The sequence below is a fragment of the Nannospalax galili genome, unplaced genomic scaffold (genome assembly GCF_000622305.1).
Source record: "Nannospalax galili isolate Female #2095 unplaced genomic scaffold, S.galili_v1.0 scaffold397, whole genome shotgun sequence".
NCBI lineage: Eukaryota > Metazoa > Chordata > Mammalia > Rodentia > Spalacidae > Nannospalax > Nannospalax galili.
The window spans coordinates 2456089-2483874 of NW_008341879.1; the positions used below are offsets into that span (position 1 = coordinate 2456089).

General features: G+C 37.9%; 1 protein-coding gene across 1 annotated transcript in view; it reads right to left on the reverse strand.

The window, feature by feature from the left end:
* Positions 1-27786, reverse strand: part of Nkain3 (sodium/potassium transporting ATPase interacting 3) — a 704719-nt gene that overhangs the window by 354013 nt on the left and 322920 nt on the right. Inside the window, exon 3 of the mRNA XM_008837596.1 lies at positions 20423-20503. Coding sequence (XP_008835818.1) covers positions 20423-20503 — 81 coding nt within the window. The remainder of the gene's footprint in view (positions 1-20422; positions 20504-27786) is intronic.

A 27786-nucleotide genomic window follows, 5' to 3' on the forward strand; every position in this document is an offset into this window, starting at 1 on the left:
ACGGCTTTGTGTGAACTCGTCATGGCCTGGCCAGCAGCTCTGTCCAGATTCCACCCCCACCCAGGCCTCAACTCAGAAAAGCCTTATTAACCCATAGATGGGGGACCCTCCGATCCATTTATTGGAACCTGCTGTTGATACACAAGCATTCTGCCTGCTTCCTTTCTCTTAAGATCTTATCTATGAATATATAATAAACTCCTTTATACAAACTCACTCTACCATTATTTGTGAAATTCATTCTTTGAGTTTACTAGACAAAAGACACAGAGGCCACTGGCCCAGGGTAGCTTTGGCTGCCATTGATTTTTCCTGGACCCTAACTCCTTGAGCTATTGCTCCCCTGAGATGAGAAAGCCTCCCTCACTCTCAAGGAACTCTGCTTCTCCCCATATCAACATCATATGGGCTCAAAGCTCAATAAATTGGCTGTATAATTTTCTAATTCTAAAACTAAGAGCAGAATATGTTTGAGAAAGTTGGGATGCATTTAAAATAAAATTTCTAAAAGGCTTTTCTTTAAAAAGTTTGCAGAAAGTGGACATTTTGCAATGAGTACTATGCCTCTGGTACATTTATTGCATTATTTCTCACCTTACATACCTGACAAAGTGTTTTGATGGCTGCTGTCATGTTCTGTAAAACACCCAGAGCTACTGGAAGGAAAATACAATATAAATGCAAACTACCTCTGTTTGATACTCCTAATAAAGTATGTAGAGTTTTAAATGATCTAGTGAAAAATAAAATAGAGTATTTATAATGGTAAAAGATAGATCAAGTTGAAGTCATTATAGTCTGGCTCAAGCAGCAAGACACCTTGGTGTGTAAACCTTTCATAATTTCAGCCTTAGAAACTTATTTCCTGCTGTTTTCAATAAACTTCCTTTCTGAAACAATTATGATTATATTTGTTACTTTTCTAACAAGGTTTAAAGTAATTAGGCCCTGTGCCTGCATGCCTTAATTACAAATGTTTGATATTACCTATAGGAGAAGATTCTGGAAAAGTTGAGTGAAATTACCTATTGATATTCCAAAGCAATTCTTCTAAAACTATCGGGTAAAAAACTATGCATGTGCTAATAGTGTGAAGACTGTTGTATGCCATAAATAGAAAACCTTAGAGACTGAAAAGCTACTTCAGAGCTGTTACTCTTCAACATGTGTGTAAAATGGTCCAATCATTGTAATGATTTCTTATAGTTAAATAAGAAATCTGTGAATAAAGCAAGAATTTGAATCTAGTACTAATTGCTATTTATTAAGTAGTTCAATTCCATCGCTTATGAGTAATTACTAGTACTTTACATTTTGCCTTCAATATTTGACATGAGAGATTAAAAAATAAAACTTGTCAAATGGTCTTTTCCCTCATTTTTGAGAACAAAATTATGAGAGAAGAATAAGAGCAAAACACAGGAGCTGTCATTGTTTTATAAAGGAGTGAAAGGACATATGTAGGTTCAATAGAAAGGAGCTAACATGAATAATCCTCAGAGTAGTTTCATTAGGGGAGTTACATCAAGGGCACCAGCAGTCGCATGGGGGCCCTGAGCGAAAGAAGCCTTAATCTGGAAACACAGAAGTTCCTTGCTCTTTTAAGTTTCCAGGAGATGTAGAGGATGTTTCAAGATGCTGTGACCTAAGACATGTGCAAAAATCTCAGAGGCTGCCACTAAAGCCATCCCGGGGTCTGGACATCAGGAGGATGGGCTTGCTTACAGCTGTAAGAGGGGAGGGAGGGGCTACAGAGCCACAGCATGCTCAGCTCAACTCTTGTAGGGGATGTGCCAAGCTTTTTCTTGGGAGAGAGAGTGTAATTAGAGAATTGGTAACCTAACAGGTAGTCTTGGTTTTCAGACTGACTGGATGGTAACACTTACTGGAAGTGTTGACTTTTCATACTGTAAAGCCAAATTCAATTTTTAAAAACCATCATTGACACATGTGATTTTAGATTAGGACTAGCAATTATATCAATTACAACTCAGATTTGCAAAATATAAGCTTGATAACAAATCCTTAGAAAGGATGTTAAATTAAATGAATGTAAATATTGAGAGTAAATTTTAAAGTAGATCAAAAGCCCATTTTTGGTAAGCTCTGAAAATGATCCCTTATGGGCTATGCTTTATTGTGTATAAATTATAGGTGCTATATCTCATGAATATTCATCCTGCAGCAATCCTCCCTCTGGATCCCCAGGGTTGCAAATTCCCGTGGGGAGCCCAAGCCTGCTTCCAAGCATGAAGAAATTAAATATGAAAAAATTATTGTTACTGACTTAACACCAATGGGGAAAATGAATGGAAAGAAATTACACTAATAAAAAGGGGATTTTCCTTTAATCATTTTCTTATGAAGAGCTGCAAAGTAGACTCGTGGCGGGGAGTGGAAGTGATGATATCCCCCACGATGGCACAGGACTGAAGAAATATGGACAGCGATTTCTCTCTCAAGAAATAAAAGCTCAGTACCTTCCCCCCCTCCCCAGTAAATGCCAAGTGCATTAGAGCACCAAGCATTGCAAAGGTACTTAATGGTTCTGAGAGAAGATATATCACCCTTTCCTGACACTGTTCATTTGCATACACACAGTTACCCCCAGCAGGGGGTGTGTATTTAGGGGTCTCCCTCATAGAAATATAGGCATTCTCAGGGAAAAGCAGGTCTTTGCTAAACTTTGTAACCTCATTCCAAACTCTAGCTGTCAGTTTACAGGTTTCCAGATTGACATCTTAAATCAAGAAAATGCCACACGTGTATAGTAACCGGCCTAATCTTTTCTGTAAATTGCTGCCTGTGGTTTTCAAAAACATAGTAAATTGCTAGCAATTGACAGTACACCTCTCTGCAGGGCTAACTTCACTTCAGGAGTTAACAAGTCAGTCTTCAATTATTCATGCTCATCACCCAGTGTCTAGGCTCCTCTGACATCCATTGATTTCAGACATCAGCCAGCCCACCTTTTATTCTGAACTGAAACTCATACCATGCTCTCTGCATGTGAGACCATGTGTAGGAAATAATAACTACAGTTATTATTATGCCTCACTATCTCAGTTAATGGTGAGCCCAGCTTGCTACTCATCCAGTGCTTCTAATGCTCTGTGCTGTCCCGAAGCAGGACAGTGTCCCTAATAACTCAGATACACAAAAGTATTTTCTTCATTAATTTTGTAATTACAGGATAAGAATAAGTGATGACTTATGTTTACAAAGTAAGGAATCAGATGGCCCTTTAGAATGATACTGTCAAACCATTACACAGTGTTCTGGAAATAAGGTCAAGTCCTGTCCCTAGACAACTCAAGCAAATTGAATTTTTGTGGCTAAAATAAATGCAGGGATAGAATGCTTGCTCTGAAGGTGCTTCTCCACCCCATTTTTCTTTCAGTAGTATACTTCCTTAAGGGAATTTTGTAGAAAGCATATTTATCTGTCCTTGAAATAGTTTTTGAATCAGTACTAGCTCTAAGCTAAATAGTGAAATGGTACAGTGAAACGATTTTATATTTGAGAACCCAGTTATCTGTATACGCTTGAGAAAATTAACTCCAGTAACCTCAAGAGGATCGGGTAGACATGTTCTCTTTTAACTGGCCCTCAGTAGATATTTCTAGGCCACTGACAGGCACAGTGTGTAACCTGAGGCCTCCTATAGTTTGAACTTATCTCTGCACAATCACCTCTCAAGGGCAGAGCCCTTAGTTCTGATCCACATAATCCCATGGAGTTATGTCTACAATGTGTGCTGCCTGAAAGAGTCTGGAAAAGGAAGGTGGGGTGCAGGTGAATGGACTGAAGCAGTCATTAGAGAGAAAAAAAAGAAAAGTAGAAGCTCAAAGCACTTTTCTGAAGGACGAGGTCAATAATCGCATCGTTGTGAAGGTCAGAAGGTCACTTGAAATGCTTTTCTTTACAGGCAGCAATACAGGCTAAGCTGTTTCCCTGGGAAGGAGGCGGGATCCTGGTGAAGACTATACATCCTGCTCTGGTATTAGTTTTCCTTCTACTATCAAGCACTCCCTGCATCTTCCTAGTACTCACCGTGTTCGTCTTTCCTGTCACTGACAGCTTTACAGTGGTTCTACTGAGCATTTTGTTTTCCTTTTCAATGGCATGAAAGCCATACACATTCAGAAGAAATGGTGCTTTAAAAATTGTTGGTCTTTTCCCCATGCTAGTGATATGCCATAATATTCTAACTCAGCAATGCAACTCCTAGGCACCCATGTACCATGTGAACAAGATGCAAAGCAGTGAGCACTTTGAAATGTACTTTGTGGCTAAGCCATGCTGTTTCAGTAGGTTAGGTGAGTTCAGTTCATTTTCTGTAGTTTCAATTTATGTAACTGTAAGCAGGAGCATCTGTATACTGAATGCTTTATGAGAGCTGCAATTGGATCTAGCCTTAGCCTTTGCAACTGGGCTTTGAACCAAGTAAACAGGAGATAAGAGAAACTGAAGTCTTATATATGATTCTTGAGGCAATGTTTTCAGCTGCGTATTTCAAATTTCAAAACAGTCCCTTGCACATATTTTTCATTATAAAAAGAAATCTGGTGAAGGCAGCCTAGAACTTAAATTTCCAAAAGTTATTAGTGTTCAGATGTCATTTGTCCTTCTGAGTCTAAATGCTTATGCATAATTAACATTTTCAAGGTCCCCTCAGGAGCCAAAATGACTGCCACCTCTGTGGTAACAAAATAATGACCTCCAAAGGTGTCCAAGCCCTCATCCTCAGAGTCAGTGGCTATGCTACCGTACATGGAAAAGGGGATTTTGCAAATATGATTAAAGTTCATTTGAGACTACCTGGTATTAGCCGGGTGAACCAAATAGTAATCCCATGAGTGCTTAAAAAGAGAGCATGGTTTCTGGTTGCAGAAAACCAGAGATTTCCTCTTGGTAAGGACATGGCTACTTTTGCTGCCTTTGAGATGGAAAGAGGGGACTCATGACCAAGTGTGTGGGCCACCTTGAAATTGCATACATTCTTCTCATCAACCTCTAGACAGAAATGCAGCCCTAAGGTCACCTTGATTTTAGCCCTCTGAAACCTATGATGGATTTCTAACCTACAAACATGATGTAAGATGATCAATTTTACATCGGTTAACTACGTTTGGGCCTGCTTCTAATAACACTCAAGCAGCTTTTTCACTATTTTCTATACTATCTCAGTGTCCAGAACTTACTTAGATGACGAAATCTGCTCATATAAATGCAAAAATAAGTAGCTTTTGAACTGTGCAACCTCAGATAAAAGCAGGATTTTCCTAGACTCCTGACCATAAAGGTGACTAAGTAATAGAAGGCAGCAGCTTCTAAGTGTTCAAAGAAGGGATGGTTCAATGAATTAAATAGAGGTGTACATTATGGAAAGCTGTGGCTCCCATTTATACATTAATGTATGTGAGCTTCTTTCCTTTTTCTCTTATTTGGTAAATTTAATTTAATGTTTGCCCCTTCTAATACAATTTAAATATTCAGTTAGAGTGCCTATGCTGATATTCGGGCTTCATAAGTTGTCAGAGACTTGGAGTCAAAGGAGATTTAGAAGAGCAAAGTAGAAGTGCTATTATTTATTTTAAAGAAATATTTTATTTATTATTTTTATTTTATGTGTATGAGTGTAATATCTGTATGTAAGTAGCTGCACCCGTGTTGTGACCCTCGGAGGTCAGAAGAGGGCATCCTATCCCCTGGAACTGGAGTTACAGATGGTTGTCAGCCACCATGTGGGTGCTGGGAACTGAACCCTGTCCTCTGTAGCAGCAGCCAGTGGTCTTAACCACTGAGCCTCTCTATAGCCCCAGAAGTCCCATTTATTTATTTATTTATTGTTTATTTATTTATTTATTTATTTATTTATTTATGGTCTCACTACATAGCCCTGGACAGCCTGGAATTTGCTATGAAGACCAGGCTAGCCGCAGGACTGGTTGGCATAGAATTCACTATATAGACCCTGCTGGCCTCACAGAGATCCTTTCTTTGCCTCCCAAGTGCTGGGATTAAAGGCATGTGCCATCATGCTTGGCTAGAATGCTTTTAATTCCTATCCATCTGTATTTTGGTATACTGGATCAAACTTTTCTCTTCCTTCCCCATCCCTCTCCCCCTCCAGTAACCACTATCCTACTTTCCACTTCTATGTACTCAACTTATTTTAGTTTGTACACTTGAGAGAGCATGTGGTATTTGCCTTTCTATGTCTGCCTTGTTTCATTTAATATTCTGTTTTCCAATGCCATCCATATCGCCTCAAATGAAAGGGCTTCATTATTTTTAAAGCAGAATATTATTCCATTGTATAGTTGCCACATTCTCTTTATTCATTCATCTGTTGAAGGGTACCTCAGTCGATTCCAAACCTTGGTTATTCTGAATAGTGCTGCAGTGAACAAGGAAGTTAAGGTTTCTCTTTGATATACAGATTTCATTTCTTTGGATATATGCCAGTAGCGAGTAGTGGGATGCTTGTGTTGATTTGGACTTGTATATACTCAGATATTACTCTATACTCAAATGGATGCTGCATTTTCCTGTACTTCTTTTACTTATAAAAAGGAAACAGGGAAAGGTAAATTGAAGCTGACTCTTCCAACGGGTCAGAGACATGAGCTCAGACCTAATCACCAGATTTTAGATGTTCTTTGTGCCTTTTCTATTTCAACTCTATCACCCTGTGACTTCCACGGAGGGTCCTGTACTGCAATCAGCCAGGTCTGCCACATCTGAGCAATCTTCATGTTAGGCAATTCTTCTCCCTCTTCCTCTGTGTCATGAAACATTGGGCCCCCAGTGGCTGCTCTAACCAGACAATTAACAAATCAGGTACTTTTAGAGCCATCTGTGTTCAAGATACTGCCCTAATTCAGGCTGAAGCCTCAGACCAATAATTCTTCATGACATTATAACACCTGGCTCAGACAGATTCTCTGTGCATAAATAACTTATTAGATATGATTATTATTGTGATTTTCTCCCAACAGGCTACACAGGAAAAATTGATTAAAAGTATTGAAATGACTTATGATTTGTCTCTGTAATACACTTGGGAGGAATATTGAAATTTTGTTACCTTAGGATCCTCTGTCAACTACAGAACCATTTTGCATACTTCATTCAGAAGAAGGCTATGTGCACAATTTTATTTTATTAAGCCTACCCAGTGGTATACAGTGCTATTCTGGTAGAGAGTAGTAAGTAAATGTGGCTAACCAGGTTTATCAGGCTCGCTTTTGTAATCTTGTGAACCACTGTAAAATGCCACCTGAAATTCATCATGATTGTACTCTTAATTGATGTTTCACAGCAAAGACATTGTGTTTTCTAAACAAACCAATTAACATAAGAAAATCCAAATCTTAATGGCAATTACACTGTGTTCTATTTGTTCTACACTCTGTTCTTCCCAAACAATCTCATGTTCAATTGACTGCATCAAAAACTCTTCAGCGACATCCTTACATTGTCTTTAAAAGACACAGCAAACCCTTTGAATACAAGCTGCTGTAGTGAACTCTGTCTGCAGCACCAAAACCCTCCTAGTAATAATGTATCCATGGAAACTCAGCAGCTGTGGTACTCAGAATGGCTTAAGGCTATGTAATACAGGGCCTTTTATACTGGAATGATTATTTCCTAAAAGTAAATAGCAGCTTATTGAAAGTAATGAGAGAGAGGCCCATATTGAGAGATTCATCAACAGAGGACACGTCAGTGGTTGGGAAAGACCTATACCTGAATGAGGTCATGCTTGCAACCTCTGGCATCAAGTTAGACCAGGTTCTGTTGAACGATGGCTACATCCTCTCTTCTTGCTCAAAGTGAAATACAGACCAGGAAGATAGATGTATATGTAAGTGACTTAGTTAGTTTTATATCATTGTGACCAAAACACCTGATATTAACAGCCAAAGGGAGGAAAGATTTATTCTGGTTCATGGTTTCAGTGGTGATTTGACCATTCTTATGGGGAGGGCAAAGAGGAACTGAGCAGTTCGCCTTATATTACCCAGGGAGCAAAGGTAAGGAGAGCAGCTCACATCATGGAGGACCGAAACAGGAGCTGGGTGTAGTGGTATACACCCATAATCCCAGCATGTGGGAGGTAGAGGCAGGAGATCACGAGTTCAAGGACAGCCTTAGCTACAGATAGAGTTTGAGGCTAGCCTGGGTTATATGAGACCCCATAACAAAAACAACAGCAACAGCAGCAACAACAAGAAGCCAGAACCATAGTAGGAAGGGCTCAGGGCAACATACGAGCTCCAGGAACAGTTTTGCAGTGACCTACTTCTTGTAAGTAGGTCCTACCTTCCACAAATCTACCAACCTTCACATTCTGCACACATTTGAATCAACATATAGATTAAACCATCATTTATCAAAGCCCCAATGATCTAATGGTGTCTGGAAATGCCACCATAGACATACACAGAGGTGTGCTTCAGTTATCCCTTTGGTAACTCTTAATCCAGTCAGGTTGACAAGATTAACTACCACAAAAATCTCAGGTGTGTTGGCATAAAGTGATTAGTTTAAGGTAAGGGTAAGTGTACAGACTTAAATCTTTTGTTACAAGGAAAGTACTCTTTTATGACCATTCTTTATTGATTCTATTACCCAATTTATTAAGGAATAAGATGGGATTTTACATAAAGGATTTGAGATTTTGTTTATTCAGTAAAATAAAATCATTTCATGATTACAATGCAATATTGATATAATAATCTGGATATATAGATACAATGCTTATCTTTCTTTAAAAATTTATCCTAGCCATGCTTTCAATAGAAAAAGAAGAAACAGGTATGGAGAGATGGCTCAGCAGTTCAGAGCACTAGCTACTTTTCCAGAGGACCCAGGTTCAGTTTCCAGCACTGTATGGTGGTTAAAAACTGTCTATAATTCCAGTTCCAGGGGATCTGACCCCTCTTCTGGCCTCTGGGGGCTTTGTACACACAGGTACACTTACATGCATGTAGGCAAAATACTCACACATAAAAATAAATAAACAAGTTTTTAAAAAAGAAGAAACAAGAAAACATTAAGTGTAAGCCAATATGTTTCTAGGGACACAGTTATATTTTCAGTGGCCTTGTTCAATATAGCAACTCTAATCAAACAGCGAGAAATAGAGTCATGGCTGGCAGAACAGGCAATATAGCCACCCACTAGCATGAAAAATCCATTTCAACTTCTACAGGAAGGCCTAAGAATACAATATTAATTTCTAATTGAAACCTCCTAATATTACTCAGGATTGCTACAATTACTTGGCAGTTTGGACTGTAGTTTCTATATATCTTTGGACTATAACACAGCATTAAATTGATGTGTTAGAGTAGAGGTCATAGAAGTATTGGGATTTGATGAAATTAATGAAAAATATCAGCGTAGATTCAACCTTGCTTTTAATTGTCTTCACTGAGGACAAACTATGGTGGGAATCGATCTCACCATACAAAGGATACAGAGGACTTTATTTACACAAATTCCACTCACCAACACCCACACCAAAGTGGGTGACTGAGTTTAAATTCTATGGAATAAGAAACACAGCGTATTTTATATTAACCTATTTATTATTATTATTAATTATTATTATTTTGAGACAGGGTCTCCCTGTAGCTCCAGCTGGTCTGGTCACTATGTAGACCAGGCTGGCCTCAATCTCACAGAGATCCTAATTCTGCCTTCTGAGTGCTGAGGATAAAGGTGTGCCACACCACGCCCTTCTCTGACCATGCTATTTTTTTTAAAAGAACATAATTGTTTTGCTCAATACAGAAATAAACAATTTCAAGCATTTATGGCTTGTTTCGACACTGCCTGATAGTAAACTGTGATATCCTTCTTTATTATATCCTTAATAACTGGACAGATGCACCCCCAGCTCCAGTGCAGATTAAAGATGAAAACATACTGTCAGGTTAGCATTGTACACATGGCAGAAATATATTAGTTCAGAACCGAAGTACTTTGCTATTTTAGTGACTGTATTCTTCCTGTGTGCACTGCTATAAGTGTCCTGTTTTCTTCATGGCAAGGTAAACAGGATGCGCTTACTGTAGACCCAGAAATAGGATGTTTTGTGGGGTGGGTGTTTAGAATTTTAGTTTTTCTGTCATTTGTTAGATATTATTGTCTTTGAATACAGATTTTAGCATTCCACCTCTAAATCTACTATAAAAATCCCATTTCAAGATTCTTTTTGAAAAATTTCCAGATAAGAATAGATCATGAAGAGAAAAGATGAATGTTAGTTCTAGTAAAATTTGTATGCTGTATTGAAGAAGAAAAGGAAACACACTGCACATTATTGATTTACTTTGAAACTGTCATCAGAAAAAGAACTATATTAGGTGAAAAATATTTAGAACGTTATAAAAATTAAACCCTATATTCTCTCAGCAATTGAAGGAACTGAGCATTCTGTTTCCTATACAATACTTTCTATGCAGAGCTCTGAATTGACTTCTTAATTTTCCCACTTCAATGTGCCTGCCCAGAGCCAAGGCTGATGGAAGAATTCAACCTTGAAGGAAAACAAATCTTGACCAAGAAAAATAATTGCCTCAGCAAGTACACAGACACGATTCAGGCTCACTAATGACAAAGGGCCTTGACAAGAAGGCGTTCACGGATACCACTAGGCTGCTCAGGGGCACTGCGCACCTGAAGATTCCACAAGAGACACTCATGAACAGTGTGTCAGTTTATGTGAAAAGAGGCCCACAAGGTGCAGTTGTTGTCTTTGAGGAAAAAAAATGGTTTAAATGGGAGAAAATGTAGTTAGAACAGGAGAAAAGCAAACGCTTGTGGGTTTTCCTTGTGTGGAAGGCAATATGGTATGATGGGAGCCGCCAGGCCTGGCATTCTATTACTGCAGTGTCTCTTCACTGAGGTTCCTGTCTGTAAAACAGAGATGAAAAAGATCTACCTAGAGGTAAGGACACAATAGAAAAGGCCAATGGGCAGCACCTGTGCAAGCAGGCAAGCCTAAGTTAGTTCACCCTCACCTGTGAATTTTTAGAAAGCCTTGGTCAAAGCTTATGATTAAAATACATCAATTTTCATAGAATGGCTTTAAATGTTTTCTACAACTAAACTGATGCTCACATAGAGTCACACACATTTAGAATTCTATGAAAATATGATACATTTGACATTCTCTAAGATCGTTAGTGTATAGGTTTTTCATATATTTCAAGAAAAGTCGATTAGAAGAAATGTTAACCCAAAGTTTCTACCATGTAGAGAAAAGTAAAAATGATGTTATTAAGATAGCAGTATAATTCTTTTGGCATAAAAAAATACAACTCAGGCTGGAGAGATGGTTTAGAAGTTAAGAGCACTGGCTGCTCTTGTAGAGCGCCTGGGTTCAATTCCCAGCACCCACATGATGACTAACGACCATTCATAACTCCAGCTCCAGGGGACCTGACACCCTCTTCTGACCTCTGCAGGCACTGATAACATGGGTGCAATTACACACATGCAGGCAATATACTCATACACATAAAGTAAAAATAATAGGTAAAATATTTTTAAAAATTCAACTCAAGGGCTGGTGAAATGGTTTAGCAGTTAAGAGCACTCGGTGATCTTGAAAAGGGCCCAGATTCAATTTCCAGAACCCATGTGGGGGCTAACAACCATTTGTAACTCCAGTTCCAGAGTTCTGACACCTTCTTCTGACCTCCGAGGGCATAGCACGACACAGGTGCACTTACACACATACAGGCAATACACTCATACATATAGAATAAAGATAATAAATAAAATAGCTTTAAAAAACACAACTGATGTTCTCACTTACAACTTACAACATTTTGAAAGGTAAGAAATACGTCAGGTTTTTATAATTACATTCTGAAGTATTCCTATGAAGGAAAGAAAAAAAGATTTCAAATATTCTAAGCTCCAAAGAAGGATCATTAAGTCATTAATTGTGCCCCTGATGATCTTAGAATACAAAATGAAAAGCAGCCACAAAGACTTCCAAAGATGCTTAAAGTATTCCTAAAGGCAGCAGTAAGGACACTTCAGAGAACCTGCCTGCAGATGCACATCAAGAACCTGTTTACATGTTGAAGGGAAGGGTTTAATTAACAGCATCACAGCTGTGCAGTTAATATGCAGAGTTGTGGTCCTATCACAAGGGACAGCTTCATATTTCTTTAAATCACTCAGTCCTACAAATTTTCAATGTGCAGTTCTAGCACAGTAATAAATATATGTTTCAAAAGCATTTAGGGTGAAGATCCTGATGTCTATTAATTTCTACAAAAACAATAAAGATGATCATCATAGCAATAACCACAGACACCATTTACTGAGACCTCACAATATGTCATGGTCCTTTCCAATCCCTCTACGTGTATTATCTCATTTAATTCTTCCAATAGCTCAGTAACAAGACTGCTTTGGTTTTCTCATTTTGCGGAAAAGGGAGCTGAGGCTCTAGGAAATGACATATATACAACACTTTTAGTTGCATACATGTGCTCATCCTGACACACAGTCCTCAAAAACAATGCACCGATCATCTTCAAGCAGAAGACAAGAGAATCAGTGTGCTCAACACCATACTGACATATATCTGCTGCAGGACTGGGTGGCTCATGAAATAAAAGCAAAGGGAACACCTGAAAGCTGCTGTCAAGGGCTTCCCACCTGACCAGGGGTCTGATCATTCATGAGAGTGTGTATTGCTCATTCATAAGAATGGCCAGACCGTGCTTTGCAGTGCCCTCTGTTGTCTCCCTTTCTCGAGGCGGGCCAATTTCCTTTTTGAAATGATCTGAGTTTGTGCAATCAGTTAGACCTCCAATCCCAGACCCTGTCTTACCCTGGCAGAGCAGCAGATGGTGGATCCAGATGGGACAATCGCATCCTTTCACATCCCACCTTAGTTATTTAAATCTTGAGCAGATGGACAACAGCTGGGCCCTCCTTCTATCGAAGCAGTAATGTTCTGACAGCCTGTCACTGTCCCTGGGCCTCTGGATGTTTCTGAACTCAACAATATAGCTGCTTGATTCTCTTAGTCTTGTCTTTCCTACAGCCTCTTCTGCATGGGCCAGATAAAGAGGTCTTTGTCCAAGGGGAACTGAGGAATCCTGCGAGTCTGTGTGGATTAGCTTATAGAGAATCCAACTTTTGAAGCGAACCATGTGTTTTCTCACTTTGGTTTGCAGTTTTCATCCTGTGTGGCTTTGTATGAGCAGCTGATCCTGTTACCCGAGAATTCCTTTCTGAATTCTCTAATACAAGTTTTTCCTCAGCCATTTTAAATTAACTATAAGTTCAATATAGTAAATAAAAACAAAGCTTAAATGAGCTATATACATATATGTTTGAAACATATTCATTCAAAATATACCCTGTTTTCCCCACACCCCTGACAAATCATAGAGCATGGAGAAGTCGGATTGTAGATGGAGAATTCCTACCAAATAAATCATAAACAATTGTGACAAACATGATAGTATTATAAAAAATGGATCCTATAACATTTATTACTTGATTAAAAAAAAAGACACCATAAATCAGTGACAAGTTTACTCAGCGGACATTGTACCTTTTGTCAGATTCTGGGAAAAGTATCTGATAGATCATAAATTTCCACAGTTTAGGAAAATTAAGCTCTAAAAGTTTAAAGACCAAAACATTTTTGCTATAATCCAAATGTAAAGATGTGCGAATTATTAACAAAAAAGTAAAAAGAAGCTCTCATTTCTAAGCACATTGAGAACTATTTAAGATGTGGTCAATAAAGAAATAAGATAAAATAAGTTCTTTTTGTTGTGAAATTAGACGCCCCCAGACACACAAAATGGGAGGAAATGAAATAATCTATACTAATTCTACTTCCCTCTGCACATTCAGGCATTTTGTAACAAATAGACATTTGGGGGGAAAGAAATTTAGCAAAATGAGGCAGGAAACCTTTATATTTCACAGTAGTAAAGAGTACATAAAAAACTATGCACACTTATAGTATACAAAATGCTACACAACATTATACAACACTTCAAAGCATTAACCAAGAATTTAGTAATAACATGGAAATCGATGTCATTGGGTTAAATGTCTTTAAAAATGCTCAGTATGTAAATTTCTGTAGCATCATCTCAAAAATATTTAAGAACAAATAAAATACAAATCGTGGTGATGCAAATGTATAGGATAAAGTTAAAAATAATAACACTACTGGAATTTTTAATGGTTAAAGTCAAAGTGTTGTTTCTTCCTACTTGTCTATTTTATGCCACTTTCATTAGCAACTTTTCTAGTTTTATATTATAACAGGAAAAGTAAGCTTTGCCAAAAAGATCTCCTACCCTTAAGGGTAAGAAGAAAAAAATAAAGAAGATAAGCTCAAGTCATTGTCCAGTTTCAGCATAAGAGCTATTCAAGAACGAATAACTTTGAGTAAAAATTATACTAAAATATAAAGGTATTAAAAAGCAGTCATCTAGAGCTGGAGAGATGGCTCAGGGGTTAAAAGCACTGGCTGCTCTTGCAGAGGACTCAAGTTTGGGTCCCAGCAATTACATGGCAACTAATAACTGTCTGTAACTCCAGTTCCAGGGAATCTGATGCCCTTTTCTGATCTCCACAAGCACACAACCTGGGTGGACTTACACATAGTCAGGCAACACAATATACACAGAAAACAAAATTAATAAATAAAATATTTTTTTAAAGTGGTCATTAAAAACAATCTGATTGCAGAAGCTCCATCCATCTGAAGAGTGGGATTTTTCAATTACAGAACAGAGAGCTCATTTTTCAGGAACATATTTTAATGAACATTTAGAGATTAAAAAAAAAAGAGGAAATTTTCCTGGGAAGAACTTGGGTTGGTAAGGGCAAAGACAAGGACACAGTTGGCTTTCTATATAAGCAATTTTGAACTGAATCAGCAGCCTCGGAAAGGAGACAAGTAGGGAAGTAGTCAAATGGAGGTAAGTATCATCAGGAGGCTGCTTGGCTAAGTGGCTGGGGAGAAACCCCCCTGGGACATGCAGAACGATTGCCAGGATGTTAGTGAACATGTAGCTCTTGAATAATATGTACTACCAGTATGCTGTCAGATCATAAATTTATCTCAGAAATGTTCCTTTATCCTCCATTGTCTAAAAAGTTGGGGTAAGAGCAGCATCACTTCTTTCTGATATGTTTGATACATTCATTATTGACACCTGGGCTTGAAATTCTTTTTATAGAAGGTTTTTAATCATAAGTGTTAGTTATCCATATTTTATGATTTTGGTTGTATTAATCTTGCTAAGCTATTCTAGCCATAAATCTGTTAGTTTCCCTTAATATACCCATTTATTTTTTTTCTTTAGTTTTTTAATTCCTATATAATCTGTAGTTATGTCTCCTTACTGGTAATGATAATTTGAATTGCTTCTTCTTTTCTTAGTCCAACTTGTAGTTAGCTGTCCAATTATAAATCCAAATGAACAAACTGGGATCACAGACAAGTAAGTTGTTTTTCCTTGTATTTCTTCAAGTGGAAGGTTATGTCATTGATTTCTAACTTTCCTTTTTAGTAATATCGGCTTAAATCTATTGTTTTCTCTGAACACTACTTTGAATTTATCCATAAATAGCCATTGGTTTTATTTACTTATTATGTACTTTAACTTTCTTTTGCACTCTCCTTAAAATTTGTTCCATGGTTTGTAGATTATTTCAAATTGCCTTAACTTCCAAATATTTGAAGATTTTTCTAGAGATTTTAGCTACTACGGATTTCAAATTATGATTTTATTTGTAGTTAAGGAGTATTCTAAATTATAAGACTTTTTATCACCCAGAATACAATTTTGGTGTTTTCTCCATAAGCATTTGAATAAAAATATGCATTTTTAGTTTGAATTAATGTTAATTGATCAGACAAGTTGATTGACAGTGTTGCCCAAAGTTTTTATTTCTACTGAATTGTGTCTTTTTTCTATCAAAAACATAAAAATTTCTGTCTTTGTGGATTTCTCAGTTTCTCTCTGTGCTTCATGCAGTCTAACATGGTGGGGTTTAGTATGTTTCAAAATCATTGTGTCTAATTGATACATTTATGCTTTTATTATAATAAAACATCTCCTTTTATCTGTGACAGTTATTTACGATATTGATACTAGAGGTTTTCTTCTTACGTTCTTTTTTAATGTTGACATAAAGTACATTTTACATTAATAGCGTTCAGCCCTGCCTTTTTAAAAATCTAATACCCAGGGACTGGAGAGATGGCTGAGCAGTCAAGAGCACCGGCTGCTCTTGTCGAGGACCAGGGTTCAGTTCCCAGCACCCACATGGTGGCTAACAACTATGTAACTCCCAGGAGACCTGAATGCCCTCTTCTGACCTCTGTCCACATTGCATGACCCAGATGCACTTACATACATGCAGAACAATACACTTACACACATAAAATAAAAACAAATAAATCAAAAAATTTTTAAAAATTGTAGTACTCAGCCAGGCATAATGTTGCATGCCTTTAGTCCCAGCACTCAGGAAGCAGGGGCAGGTGGATCTCTGCGAAATCAGAGATCTGCATAGTGAGTTCTAGATCAGCTAGGGCTACAATGAGACCATATCTCAAAAATAAAAATGAAAACTAAAAAATTCCAAAGCTTTATAACCTTCCTTTCATTGCACTTCTTATTTCACGTACACTTCTATGGCTATTCTGAAGGCTGGCTCTTAATCTGCCATAGTGCTTCTTTCTCTCTGAACCACGTTTGATGCCTTCCTAATTGTTCTCTCTGTATCTGCCATTACTTATTCATTTATAGCAGTTACTCTAGGGCAGTGATTTTTCAAACTTTTTGTCCTCGCTACTCTTTTAGACTCTTAAACGTTAATTAGTATTCCAAAGAGCTTTTACTTATGTAGATTGCATTCATCAGTATTTATCTTATTAGGAATTAAAATGAGGCATTTTTAAGACATAAGAGCACGTGAGCAGCATTAGTCTTCTAGGCATTGGGAAGATGTTTCCATGCTCACCTGCCTGTGGGACTTCACTGCCTGTAACGAGAGCCAGGATTGCTCCTTTTCCACAGATGCACACTAATGATCAAGGGAGTACCATGGAGTACCAATTAATCATTCATATGCCATGATGGAATGACTTCTAGATCCACAGAGATGACATGAAAGTTACTCTGGACGCAGTGTTTAAAGAAACGTTCTTTTGTGTGGCTGCTTCTTAGGGATGGAAACATTCCTTCTTGGAGGGGCAAGGAGGCTCTAGAAGCTCATGAAACTCAAAAGACCAACAAACCAGGAAGCTCAGCAAACTTCCAAGACTCACAAAGCCTCTCCCCAAAGCTATATATATAGCAAACAATTGCTTAGGGACAAGAAGACTCTGGTTGTACAGCTGCCTGAAATTTTTGTAGAGAACTCAGGGATGCAGTTTTGTGAGTAGTTACCCATGCCTCAATGCGACTTTTCAGTGATATGGCTACCTTTGAGTCACCATACTCCATAACCCCAATGAAGTCATTTGTTCTGTGATAGCTGATCTTGGTTATCAACTTGATTTGATCTGGAGTCAACTGAGGTGGGCCTGTAAAAGTGTTTCCTAGAAGGGTTAATTGAAGGGGGGAAGACACTCCCTCAGAGTGAGTGAGGCACACTTTCCAGCAGCAGCCAAAATTTAAGGAGGCCTGAAGGAAAAGCTGTTGAATTTTCCCTGCCTTCCTTCTCCCTGCTTCTGGTGACTGCTTCTACCCTGTTACTGCAGACACTGGAACCCAGCTTCTTTGGCTTTCCAATGTGGATTGAAGACATGGTTCTCCAAAAATCTTGTAGGCCTTCAGCCACAGATTGGGACTCTTAAGGCATCCGGCCTCATGGACTGAGAAGCTACCAGGTTCTCACTCCTCCAGCATGCAGACAGCCATTGTCAAATTAGGGGAGCTGCCAAGCTGGATACTAATGTGGGACTTCACCTCCAAGGGCACTGCTGGAGCATTTCAAAGAGGCACATCCACTATTATAAGTACATTAGCCAGTATTACAACAAGCACATCAGTCAGTATAACAATAAGTACATCAGCCTGAGCCAAGGGAGCCCTCCTGGCCTTAGCATGGTGCTGCCTTCCTATGCATTCTTCAGCTAATGCCTTTCTCACAAGGAACTCAAATGAGCTGTGAAGCTGGTGTTATCAAAAGGGGATCTGCAGGAAGGTGCAGCACTCCTGAACATGACTGTAGTTCCCATCCTGGCCAAATTTTTCCGTATCCTGAAAACCAATGTTCAGTAAAAGTAAAAACAAACACAAAGCAAGAAAAAAAAAACCCAAAAAACGAGAAAAGAAAAGGAGAAATCTTTTGACATACACATCGAGGCTTGAAAAGCAGTCACAAAAAGCAGTTCTCAAAATAACCCTGCGTAGCAGTGTGTAATTAGACTTGAGCAGAACAAATGACTGCTGTTATTTATTTATTTTTATCACTTCACAGAATTGCTTTGAAGCTTACATAGTTACCATATATGATAGAATAAACACTTCCAGGCAGTAAACAATCATTCACTACTATCATTACTGGCAAAGCTGGCCCTTTTATGATGCCTCACACAGGCTCACTGAGGAAAAAGGATTGACTCACAGCTCACAGTTAATAAATGCTAAAGATGAAGCTTGAAGGAAACGCTGATGATTTGAAACTCAGTCTTTTTTCAACACACTATTAGGCTAATTCCTCAGGGAAAACTTCCTCTGGTCTAACTTATTCCAAATTAGTACATGAAGAAGAAAATAAAAGATGAATTTCACTTAGTGAAAACAAACATGAAGTGACCATTCAAATCACAAGACTGAAAGTGCTCGGCATTGAGCTATTGTGCTTAACTTACAGATCCTAGTTCTTTTACCTCTCAGATTTGCAGTTTAAAATTACTCATAATCTGCATTTATAGGTGAGAGCACCTGGCCATAGATTTAAGTCAAATTTTCCATGTTGGAAATTATCGGTGAAATATAATCAATAACACAAATAGTTAAGAAAGCAGTTAGTGCTCCCATGTGGAGCTCAGTATTGGAAATGTCATTTGTAGTTCCCAAATGCTCTAGTGTATGTGTTTGTGTGTGTGTGTGTGTGGGGGGGGCGTGACAAGCTCCAATTTTTCTTTTAAATGAAGCTTGCACTTTCCTTAAAAGGTTTAATAGTCACACAAATCACTACATTTAGGTGAACACACACTTTTAAAGAATTACTTTTCAAAAGACTGACAAATTTTTCTTTCTTTTAAAGTGAACTTCATTGGTGAGACTAGAGAAGTACCAGTTAAACTTTGTAACAAGCTCCAGTTTTAAAGTGATTACAGTATAGAAAGAAAAGCTAATCAAGTCTAGATGTTCTGCAAAAAATCCTTCTAGAATATTTGCTGCTCAGTTGATCCAGACATACGTTGTTACCATATGAACTTCACTGGAGTTATTTATTAAAGTATCTGTAGTCATCCAGGTAAGTTTCTGAAATCTGGACCACAAACCCAAGTGAAGGACCATATACATTTAGATTTTGATATTGTCAGAATACAATAGAATGATTAGCTAAAATATATTAAACAGTTACATATCTAAAAGTAATAACAATTTTCTTAAACTTTTTTGGAATTATATTGTTGTTTTGTTCTTTATAGTGAAAACTATACATGGTAACTTTTGTTTTTTAAAGAACCGTAACTAGAAATTTAACGCACTTTGCTTTTATATTTCAGTGGCATTAAAAAGAGCTGTTTGCAGGATGCCTGCTGAAAATCACATGCTCTTCTGACAGTTGTAAGTAGGCAGAAATAAAGTGTTCCCTACTGCATTAAGAGCAGCAGTTTCTGTCTGATCAGGTCTTCAAAATAAGAGTCACCATGCTGACATGTTCTTATGTTAGTAGAGTTCACCTAGATTTATACAGCTTTCATGCTTTGTAAATTCCTTTCCTACTTTAAAAAAATAATCTTCAAAGTCACTTTTCTCTGAATATATGGGACTAAGTTTATTGTACTACTATGTCTTTTCAAAATGGACGTAAGGATTTACTAGATGAGTCCCACTTTAGGAAAAAAAGCTAGAGGATAGTTATTTTGAAGTTCTTTTACATGTGTTCTTCCAAGTTCATTCTTTCATGAATAATACCTAGATTTTTTTTTTTTAAAGCACGGTACCATGTAGCCCAGGCCTAACTCTGAACTAACTATGTAGCTAATGATGACCTTAAACCTCCAATCCTCCTACCTTAATCTCTCAAGTGCTGTGATATGTGCCACAACGCCTGGCTTAGACTCTTTGATTAGTATTCTGTCAAAGCATTGCCATAAGAGTTCTTTACACTTGTACTCATTTCAAAGTATATTTTAAAGGCATGATAAACTCACCTTAGAGAGGCCACCTACTTCCAAATAAAAGCAGATAATGAACACATTCCACGTGACCCAGAGGGCAGTCCACACTGTATACTAGATAGGAAAGGGTAGAGAGAAAGAGAAGAAAAAGTGGAGATGAGAAACATGTATATGAAATAAATCAACAATAAAAATGTCAATAAGTCCAAGTTATTTGTGAAGAAATATACAGGGTACAGTCAGAAAAGAGCTTTCTTTATGAGGCCCTATAAGACTGAGAAATTAAAAATCCAATAGTTACTACTGCTTTCAAAGAATGCTAATAAATCTAGATTTATTTTTAAAGTGCTTTTCTGGCTTGCATGCACAAGTTAAATCCAACATCTTAAGTGATTTCTGTTTTCTGAGTATTATCTTTTCAAGGGAACACACTTGTGCAAATTTTCTATGAGATAAATCTACCTGCTGATTGTCCATATATTAATAAATTATCTATTTATCTGTCCATCTGTCTCGCTAGTCTGTTTACCTGGTCTCTCTTTTCTATCATCTGTCTGTGTATCTAAATAAACAGATTTAGATAGATGTCCAATTTACAATTGTCCAATTTATAATTGTAAGTTGTCAAATTTTAGAAATACTAGTCAAAACCAGACCTTTCATATCTCTGAATAAAGACTATTTAAAAATGATTGTATGGAATAAAATAATCAAACTCTCATCTGTTGGGTTCTTTTACTGAGAGTGGAGCATGTGCCTTAATAGTCCTATAAAGCACAGCCACATACAGTAATGTTTAAATCATAGAAGTTACTAACTAGGATTAAGAATAAACAATTGAGGGGCTGGAGAGATAGCTCAGTGGTTAAGAACACTGTTCTTGCAGAAGACCTGGGTTCGAATCCCAGAACCCACATGGCAGCTAACAACTGTCTCTAATTCCATTTCCAGGGGATCCAACAGTCTCTTCTGTCCTCCATGGGCATTGCATGACACTGGTGTACTTACCTGCATGCAGGCAAATGCCCATATATATTAAATAAATAATAAATAAATCCTTTAAAAAGGAGTGGACTTTGTTTTAAAAATCTGCCAAATACATTGAAGCATAGTTTTCTGAACTACAAACTATTCCCAGAGATATTGAAAATAGCTTCTGTATTGTACCTGACAATATTTGCACCACAGAACTACAAAAAAAAATAGAGCTCTTGCTAATCAGATGGCATTTAGTGTGTTATAATATACATTCTAAATTAATTATAAGTGTCCTCAGAATAGGACACAGCAATGCAGACCACTAATCATGAGAAAAAATTCCTTGACAAGGATTAAAGAAAAGAGAACAAATGAAACAAGACTGTCAAATGTCAAACATGCTAAATAATTTTCAAGTCATATTATTTGTGTGTGTGTGTGTGTGTGTGTGTGTGTGTGTGTGTGTGTGTGTGTGTGTTTTCAGTAGTGGGGACTGAACCTCAGGCTTTGTGGGCTCCAGGAAAACTTTCTATCATGGACCCACATCTCCAGCAAAATTGAATAATTCTTTGTTTGTTTGTTTGTTTAAGACAGGGTCTCCCTGTAGCCCCAGCTGCCTTGGAAGTCACTATGTAGACCAGGCTGGCCTTCAACTCACAGAGATCCACCTGCTTCTGCCTCCCGAGTGCTGGGATCAAAGATGTGTGCCACCACTCCCGGCCCCAAATTGTATAATTCTTAATGAGTACACCTCAACCCTAAAACCCAAGTATTGAGAAAATCAGTCTGTCCACAGAATAGTAAAGACACAATTAAACCAATCCTTTATAAAAATCACAGCATAAACAGTGCTTGAAGTGAGCTAAGGACCTCCTGCAAGTTACATTATTGATGCAGTTTCTGATCTTTCACAGACAAAACCACTAGGCCAAGCTGATGGTAACTATCCACTCCTGCATATTTGACTGTAACAAAGGTTATTATTATGAAACATCTTGTGTTTCTAGTAATGCACTGGGCACTTTGAATGCGGTATACCACAAGTCAGCACATTAAAACTTGGGAAGATGGGGCAGCCTTTGATTCTACACTGAGTACTCGAGTTATCATGTGAAGTCTGACAGCCTGGCTCCAGAACTGGCATGGTTCATTTGGTAGGATTTATTGTAAAACATCTTAGGAAAAGGACTGTAACTGTAAATTGATCTTTCACTAAATTTGTCATTTTGTCAGATGACAAATTCACTCTATTACCATTTTACTAAAACTTATGTCATTCATATAAGTCCTGTAATGTAATATTTGAAAATAACAGATTTTTGTTTGGGTAATAGGAAGTTTCTTTTAAAATATCATTGGTTGAGAACAATGAGTGTATTATTGAATTTTTGACTGTGTGGGATATGAATAATATGCATCAATGTGCATTTGAGAGACGACCTGGGTCACAGACATGAAGAAGGACCTCTAGCAACACAAATGCATGTTCAGAACTTGACCTAGTCAAAATATTACATCATCACCTTAGAGACTGGGTAGCTACCCTGCCTTATTTTAGAAATTAATTATTTTTATTAATAACTCAGTTGAAATGATAATTATAGTGAGAGATGGTTCTCCACTTTTAACAAATATCATTGGTTATTATGAAGCTAGGCAACATGCTTGTATATCCATGCAGATCAGATGCAGTATAAATGACTTCTCCACATAAAACACTAACTTTCCTTAAACTCAGTGCACATATTTTGTCCTAATTCACATAGGTCAATAAATGCTCATGTGTTCATTTTGTTTCCTAAATACTTCCTAGTTTTATGGGAATTATCTTAGCATTTTGTAGTTGAAATGAACGTTAGGAGTTTTTGAGTCTGTTTTTGCCCCACTGAGTACTAATCTTTAACACGAATTTCTTTTATTTTCTAATCTTGAGTATTGTCTAATTATCATAAAGATCATTTGGCTATTCGTTTTTTTATGTGTATGAATCTACTACAATATTTGTTCACAATATGATATAGTAAAATATGGCAGATTCCTTGCTCGTTCATTGTTCTAGCATCTCCTGGAGTTTAGTATTCACATCTAGAACCTCCAGAGAAACCTGTCATCCATACATCTTAATTGTAAGGAATGCAGAGTGAAGGCAAAAATGAAATGAAAGGAATAGTAAGTCCTTTAACCATTTATCAAGACTTGCTCTATGTTAGGTTAGGACAAGTCACATGCACTATGACTACTAAAACCAATTTATGGATAATCATATTTTACAAATGAGGCAAATGCAGCCCTACAAAAGCAAATAGATGTCCTCAGGCTTTGCAGCCAATAATTGATGGGATAAAGTCATTTCATCCAAAAACTTTAAATTCAGTTACTGTTTGTTAGTTAAGTTTTATGCATCTTTGGTGTAGAATATAGCAGTGGATGGTCACAGTCTTGACTTCAAGAGCAAACACTGAATAACACAAAGTGAGAAACAGGAGGGAATAACAAGGTGAGGGGACAGGAGAAGCAACCAGTGTCTGTGGCAGTAGTGAGGACTAGGCGCTTCACCCTGAATAGGTGAATAGTAGAGTTGGCTTTTATGAAGTGACAACTTAGTGGAAGGATTAAGAATTTTCCAAGAGGATTAGAGAAGGGGGTCACTCTAGGTGGAAAGGTCAGGGTATGCCAATGGAGAGGCAAAACAACATGTGGTCTTCAGAAAGAACAGGTGGTCAACAAGGGAGTGGTCAGGGCAAGCAGAGAACAATTTTCTCAAGCTTGGATTTACACTCTAAAAGCTTTGGGAGTTTCCCTCTAGACCTGGAGAGCTGGTTTTGCATAGCTCTTTCTAAGCCATTTTTTTATAAGGATGATAAAACCTGCAATCTAAACACTACACTGCAACTGTTGTGATTGAAAGGAAGGAAGGACTGGATTTTGTCATGAGACATCTGATGAGGATCTGGCAGGGCAGGGTTCCCTGAAGAAGGGGCAGTCAGCTGAGATGAGATCTGTACTGTGAATCCACAGAGAAGAAGGAGTTGAAGGGACTTCTGGGCTAGAGTCATCACAAAACACCTAGACATTCAACAGCAGTAGCTGCCATTCATGTACTAAGGATTCCAGGAATACTACGTGGTAGAAGGGCTTGGTAACTAGAAAAAAATGCATATTAAAGTGTGCCAGCTTTCCAGGAGCTCCTGACCTAAAGAGACAGGTTGAGAGGTGCAAGTTCCAGGCTCTCTGGAGGTGGTAAATGACTGTGAAAGTGAAGTGAGAACAGCTGGGCAGAGACCTGAGGAAAGTGTGAGCCAGTTAAAGAGACTTGAAAGAGCCAGTGATTGGGCACCTTAGCTCCAGTGCCCTCTGCTCCTGCCTCTCAGGCCTGTCACACTTAGAGCACTGCCTGGTGTCTGTGTCCCAGCTCATTTCCTCAGTCTTAGCGCATACATCCTTCTATGCACGTTAATGATTAATTACTCTCTGCCCCTTTGCTTCCATGTCATGAGCATGATTGATAATCCGTTCACATGCAAATCTTCTTTACCAGACAGAGCCATTGTGAGTATGGAATGGAATGAATGCTCTGTACATATTTATGCACTGTCCCCCAAACTCATACTCTATGAGGTCACAGGGTCCCCTGGGATGCAATGGCATTACTGATCTCTTTGCTGGTTTTGCCTGTGCTTCCTTCTCTCTTTTCCTGCTCCTGGGTATAGGAAAAGGAATCCTTAGAACTTCCAGAATCGTTAAAGATAAACATCTACATGACAAATACTTTATATTTTTGCTTGTACGATTGTTCCTTTAATATGTAGCAATACATTATCTTTTCAAGACTTTCCCAGGAAAGGAGAAAGGACTGTTGGGAAAGCCCTCACATGCCAAATGGTTCATTTGACTTAATCTTTCCAAGAACCTTATGAGGTTTGCTTTTAGCATCCTTAATTTTACAGATGTGGAAGGAGAAGATTAAGCGACTTGACCAGGGAACCCAAGCAAGAGGCCATAAAACCAGATGTGCATTGATCTCTTTTCTCTTATTATTAGCTTCATGAAGTTACATTTTGCTTCTAATAGTAGATTTTGAACCTTCTGTGGCCATTGTTGGTATAAGTGTTGACCACAGAACTAGTCCTGCCCTGCTTCCCAGCCTCTCTCAGACTACCATTGCCCATTTGGGAATCTTCATCCCCACATGGATGAAAATCACCATTGATGGTTAGTTTGAATTGTCAACTTGACATAATCTCGATTCACCTGGGAAGAGAGTCTCAACAAAGGACTGTTCAGATTAGTTGGCCTGTGAGCATTCTTTTGAGGACTGTCGTATGTTACATGATGTGGGAAGACCCAGCCTAAAGGTCAGCAGTACAGTTCCCTATATTTGGGTCCTGGACTGTATAAAAAGGTTGGAAGTGAGCTGAGCACAAACATGTGAAGACTTAAACTGAGAGTTCTCTGCTCTCGATGAATGTAGTTACTTCAAATTCTTGCTGCCTTAACTTCCCGTCAGTGATGGACTGCAACCTGGAACTGTGAACTGAAATCAACCTTTTCTCCCCCAAGTTGCTTTTGTTGTATTATTTTGTCACAGCATCAGGAAACAATACTAAAACATTGCCTATTTGGGGGAAAAATGCCTAAAACATGAGTACTTGCAGGTGTTCACAAAGGTTTCTTTTCCTGGAGAGCACATTTTGCTGTTTAGGAAGGCTATTATTGTAACACTGTAACAATAACGTGCTTGTTTTGTGACATACTAGGCACTTGTCCCTAAGTGTTTTTTGTGAATACTTTTTTTTTTCCTGCAACTAGTGGCCTGAAATTAATTCTAGTATTAAAAAAAATGACTGGAAATGGATGTGACTCACGTGACGTATGAAAATATGGCTCAAGAGGCAACGACGGGTTTTCAGTTGCAGTGAGAGAAGGCCTGAGTCTAAAAGCTAAAGACATAGCTCTCCTCTCCACATTGTGAAGTGAACACAGAGGAAGGGCAAAGATGGGTCCTTATTTGGAGTTAGATATTACACACCTAACATGATGCCAAACTTGTAGTAGAAAGCAAATGAATGTGATTTGAATGAATAAATAAATGAACATGAAAGAATAACAGAAGTTAGGGGAGGAGGAGGAAGAAGGAAGGAAAAGGAAAGAAGTTAGAAGAAGGGGAAGAACAAGGGAAAGAAGGGAAGGGAAAAAGGAAGGGATTGTTGGACATACATTTGGTCAGGCCCATCATGAAAGAATATTCTTAGCTCTTATCCTCCAAAGGAGCCAATGAAAGGTTATCATTAACAATTTAGTAAAATGCAAAAAAAAAAAAAAGAAAAGAAAACAATGAAAAAGACAAAGGCTGGAAGCAAGCAGGAAAGTTTACGTGTCAAGAAAAATAACAGAAGCCTCATAAAAGGCAATAGTTGTAGAAAAAGTGCACAGGGTTAACATTTAGAGGATAAAAACACCAGGACCAGATAATGTCTCTAGCCAGCACATACAGCCTTATTCTGTGGAAGCCTTTGGTTTTGTAGCCCTCTGATATTTGAGTTTTAGTAGAATACCAATAGCATCAAATGCGGTCACCAGAGGCTATGATTATTTAAAAGTCAATAACAGCTTGATAGCAAGCCTGGTACTAAGGCTTCTAATGCTGTCAGTTCAACTCCAGGAAACACCTCTCCAGTAGATCATAGATTGGCTCAGAGGCTTTTCTTTTTGTTGTGAGCCTGAGCCTTTAACAGCTGCACCAGCTCTCCAGCCCTCAGAAGCTTTTCTTAAGAGAAAAGTGAAGCAGAAATGTTGAACCCTACAGCAAAGTGAAGGACATCAAACTCTTTCAGGGCATGTTGGGGACCTAACCTGTCAGTTGCCTTCATTTCCATGATATGGTGAAAGATGCTGCAGCGTAAATTCTGGTATAGTTTCAGAACAAAAGCAGACAATGGGTATATTTTTCAAATCAAGTTATAACTTCATCTTTTCAACAGGTTGAATTGAATAAAAATTGAAAATGGCCTATTTTAAGTCATATTTTTTCTAAAAACTTCTCTACGATGACGAGTACCTTAGAGGATGTTACACCTACTTGTGATTACTTACACTGTTACAACTTATTATTTCTCATAAACTTTTTATACAGGGAGCTAATATTCCTGCCTGTGAAAGACAACTAAATACTGTGAATGTCTTAGCTGCACTGTGAACCACCATCTGCCCTTCATTGAGTGATCTTCATTCAGTGGGCTGGCCATGCTTGGCATACATTAAAAGATGGATTTGTACTTTACATTTTTTGAAAAAGTAAGAAACATTTGGGTTTAATAAACAGGAAGAGATATATGATGAGACTATGCTAAATATCTTGACTTTCATGCATTCATAAAGACCTAAATTAATTAAAGTCATATTTTATTGCTTTCAGTGAT